General features: G+C 43.2%; 1 protein-coding gene across 1 annotated transcript; it reads left to right on the top strand.

Annotated features, from left to right (window-relative positions):
- Nucleotides 1-817: 817 nt before the first annotated feature.
- ankrd34c (ankyrin repeat domain 34C) lies at nucleotides 818-3674 on the top strand. Its single transcript, XM_062390336.1, has one exon. The coding sequence runs from the start codon at nucleotides 845-847 to the stop codon at nucleotides 2429-2431; it is 1587 nt and encodes a 528-aa protein (XP_062246320.1). The 5' UTR covers nucleotides 818-844; the 3' UTR covers nucleotides 2432-3674.
- The last annotated feature ends 1077 nt before the right edge of the window (nucleotides 3675-4751 follow it).

Raw genomic sequence — 4751 nt, 5'->3', positions numbered from 1 at the left:
TTCTTGCGTCGCTGCGTCTTTTCACCTCATAGAAAGATAATATAGATGACTGTTTTTACATGTGCCGATTATATTTGCATGTTTGCTTGATAAATAAAATGTCAAATGCAGGATTTAATGGAGAAATAGAGGACCGGCTCCACACATTCTACTGGAGCGCGTCTCTACCTCCAAGTCATCCAAAAGGAGAACCACCGACAGCGACTCACGCTGTGCTGTAATTTAACGTCGCCTGTCTGAACAGATGATCCGATGTTTTTTATTGTCATTATTTATAAATGTAGATCAAATTAATCACGTTGGCACATCTTGTCCCATTAGATGAACTGATGTTTTTACGCACCCAAAGGTTGGTGGACGCTTATGTTCGCCATTCTTTCCTTCCCCATAAATATGGTGGACAAGCTGCTGTGACAGTGCAATGCACATGGATTTTATTTAATATTCAAACATTAGTACCTGATAATTCATCAGAAGTGTATGCCAATCTAACAGGTGCTGTGACCATGCTCTCTCCTGCCTGCACATGGTTATTCTCCAGTTTCCACTTTAGAAAACTACATTTTGTACATATCGACTGAATCTGGACTCTTGTATAAATGATGTATTTCCTGTATGATAAATCTGTAGCCTTATAGTAAAATATATATATATTTATATATATATATAAAATCTGTACATTGGGACAGACTGCCACCTGCTGGTGGTGATGGTGGTGATGAGAACAAACACTATGAATTTGAAATTGCTAACATTTTGTTGTGTGGACTGAACAACAATGATTTTTTTCAAAGGGCTGTGAGCTTCAAGTTCAAAACTGAGAGGATCTGCGATTGGTTGGGAGATGGCCGACATCATGGAGCTGCGGACGGATGGAAACTCGCTTCTGAAGGCAGTGTGGCTCAGACGCTTGAGACTCACCCGGCTCCTGTTAGAAGGAGGTGCCTATATCAATGAGAGCAATGAACGAGGAGAGACGCCACTCATGGTGGCCTGCATGTCCACGCACACCGACCAGCAGAGTGTGAGCAAGGCAAAACTGGTGAGGTATTTGCTGGACAACCAGGCAGACCCGAACATACAGGACAAAATAGGCAAGACAGCTCTGATGCAAGCCTGCATCCACAAGGCTGGACATGAGGTGGTGGATCACCTGCTGAGCAACGGAGCTGATCCGAGTCTGGAGGACAGGAGTGGAGCCTCAGCCCTGGTCTATGCCATCAATGCAGACGATAAGGAGACACTGAAGCTGCTCCTGGATGCATGCAAAGCCAAAGGCAAGGAGGTCATCATCATCACCACAGACAAGTCACCTTCTGGTACGAAAACTACCAAACAATACCTGAATGTTCCCCCATCACCAGAGCTGGTTGAGAAGTCCTCCCTAGCATACTGCACCTCTCCCTCTGATATTGTTGTTAGTGCATCTCCCAATCCTGAGCAAGAGCAACAAAATACGGTCTTCAGTTTTCAGACAAAGCTGAAAACGTCTAGTTCCGCTGCGAAGCTTGCCAGCGGGCCCACGTCTCCAACACGGCGGCCTGTGAACCCCAAACGTGCACGTTTGCCTCAGCTGAAAAGGCTGCAGTCGGAGCCCTGGGGGCTAATTGCCCCCTCAGTCCTGGCTGCAGCCGCTGCCCAAGAGGAGAGCAAGAAATCCAGCTCTGATGAGGATGTTGTTTCAGGGGTAAATGGACTCTCTCTGAGTAAGAGATCGGTTTTATCTCGACAGAACAGTGTGGATGGGAAGGAAAGTTTATTCCCACTGGTAGGTGAACAGGCCTGCAAAATGACAACATCACAGTCGGGTCCTTCATTGTCTAAGGCATCATATGAGAGGTCTCTAAACCAGCACCAGCCCCTGGCACGGCGCAGTACTGTACCCGCAGAGCAGGACAGCAGCAGCTGCAGCAGTGGAGTAGCCAATCTGAGAGACACAATGCACAGGAGACGTCTGGGGAACGATCATTATGATTCAGACTCACAGCTCTATTCAGACTCTGCGATGTTAGACTCTCCTAAGGTCCCAGTGGAGCGAAGAAAGCTAAACACTTCTCCTCTAGCAATGCTGACCAGCTCCAGAGAGTCTCTTGACAGCAACACCAGCACATCCTCTCCAAGCACAGCACGCAGGCGTGCGCCCGGCCTCCTGGAGAGGAGAGGCTCGGGCACACTGCTGCTGGACCACATCTCTCACACCAGGCCTGGCTTCTTGCCCCCTCTCAACTTCAACCCCAACCCCCCCATCCCTGACATCGGGGCCTGCAAGCCCTCCTCACCTCTCTCCACAGGTATTAGATCTATAGCTCCAGTAGCACCGAGCACACCAAAGAGAGGCGGCCTCCATTCCAAGAAGAAACTGATAAGAAGGCACTCTATGCAAGTGGAGCAGATGAAGCAACTTTCGGATTTTGAAGAGCTGGCTCATTAGTTTGTGACGTGATTATGCAGCACGGTTTGTGGGAGTAGAGGTGTTAACTTGTCAAAAAGTACGTTCACAGGTTCAGTTCACTCAGCCGTCTAGATATTGAATAATGTATCATTGAGATTTTTAAACACACAGATATATATTTACATATAGGCTATAGATATATATATGTACATGTTTGTGTGTTTTTGTACTTGTACTTAGATCTTTGTGAGGATCCTTTTTGAGCCCAGATCTTACCGATTGAGGACATCTCAGCTGGTTGTTGCTGTTAATGTTAAAGGGTGAAGACTTGCTTTCAGGTTTAGAGTTAGAATTAGATGAGATGGTTAAAGTTATGGAAAGTGGCTGGAAAATACATCATACCAATGGGTTTCCTCACTATGATAGAAGTACACGAATGTGTGTGTATATGTGTGTTTGTGTTTTGAAACTGAGCAATATAGATAGATTTCCTCTCTGTGCTAACCAACCTGAAGGATGATAATCTTTTGACTTCACAACATCTGCTGTATACGTGTTACAGTTTTGAATGTAAATGCCAAGACGTGGTACTTTTCCTCTGATCTAGCTCTCTTACATGATAATGTAATATGTATGGAACACACAGGGTCCATTTGTAGCCAGTCGGCCTCTTGGGTGCACTTTGTCCATATGTAATTAGCACAATTAATGGACTTTCATTGAAAAAGAACAAAACACGTGATGCACTTGTCCGAGATGTAGCTTTGAGTAACATGAAATTTGACTGTTTGTAGCAAATTTGTACAAAGTGCCTTCAAGATGAAGAAACTTAAACAAAAGAGTTGACAGATACATTTAATGTATTAAGATTGTTTTTCATAAATGATGATGTAACCAAAATGTGTTTTATGTCGATGTTGTTGGTTTCACATGGAACAAAACGACCACTCAGAATACATGTGATGTGAATGGATGAACTACATGCCTTAAGAAACAGGTAAACCAATGGGCTATGTATAACAGCACTTTATCGCCCAGGAGGAAAAAAAAAAATTACTCAAAATGTTGCTTTTAACAGTGTTAAAAAACAAAAGCACATGTAATCCTTGATGAGTTCAAGTAACACTGAATGACATTTGACCCCTCAGTCGTCGCAGACATTGGTGAAACATGTCAATTGAAATGTCATTTCACGCTAATGGCAATCAAAACTAAAGATCGTACAGCTTCCATGTTACTTACCTGTGAAGCCTTGCTTCTGTTTAGGAATTAAACATGATTAAATGGATAGTATTTTTGCTAGTAAGTTGTTGTATATTCTGAATAAATGTCTATAACTTGTGCATTTCCCTTATTTTTTTATTTTTTTCGATTGCACATTAAGCGGGAGATCAGCTGCTACATACCCTCATTAGAAAGAACACCAGTGTTTCCTCAGGCCCCTCGGAGGTGCGTTTGTGCTGCAAGATGACGATCGTCATCATCATCATCAGTGTCACTGTGATTATGTCGGAGCCACCGTAGAGGCACTCACATCCTGCAGCTTCTTGGCAGCTCCATCATCCAGACCCTGAGGGGCTGCTGCAGTTTCAGGGGCACAGTCGCTGTAATCAGTGCAGAATTTAGTGTTAAACATGAGACTCGACCTGTTCCCACTGTGCTGATTCAATCACAGGAACAAGATATGGTGATGAAAGAGGATGGAAATCACACGGCCATTTGGAATACTCTGATACTGCAATTTTGTCCAATATGAGAGTAATTCAGATTATTCTGTGATAAGAAATATTAAGATATTTGACTCTCTTACGAGGACAATATATTCACATCAGTATTTTCTATGTATTCACATGATCATCAATAACCTTCAGTTTATTGAATGTATGAATTGTTAGGATCTAAATGTGTGGATGAAAGGGTGTAGACAACCTTTTTTCATTCCCACACTGCAAAAATAGCACATGGACCAAGATTAAGTCGAGCGAACGACTAAACTGCTAGAAAGCAGAATACTTAAGAGTTTGGATTCCTTAGGCCGGGTGAACGTACCTGCATCTCCTTTTCTCCTGCACTAAAAGACACTGGGCAAACTTAAAAGGACGCGCCACTCATAAAGTTGGCATGTGTGACATTTCTCACCTGTATTGTGAATGTGGAGTCACAGTGCCCCTTGACGTCGAGATCGTAAAACGTAAGATCGCACTGGAGATACGCAAAATACTGATGAGAGACACACAAAATAACAAACTGGATATTTGCAGTCATTTACTGTAATGGAAACCTAATGAGGAGTCATGTTATTTACAAATAATCTAATTGCAAAAGACAAATAAGAATTGCTGTTCTGTTGACAGTTTGT

The sequence above is a fragment of the Platichthys flesus genome, chromosome 6, assembly GCF_949316205.1.
Source record: "Platichthys flesus chromosome 6, fPlaFle2.1, whole genome shotgun sequence".
NCBI classification, from domain to species: Eukaryota; Metazoa; Chordata; class Actinopteri; order Pleuronectiformes; family Pleuronectidae; genus Platichthys; species Platichthys flesus.
This window is presented reverse-complemented; position numbering and strand designations above follow the sequence as displayed.

What these genes read in the sequence shown, in the direction of transcription:
- ankrd34c (XM_062390336.1), top strand. Translation starts at nt 845, where the DNA reads ATGGCCGACATCATGGAGCTGCGGACGGATGGAAACTCGCTTCTGAAG.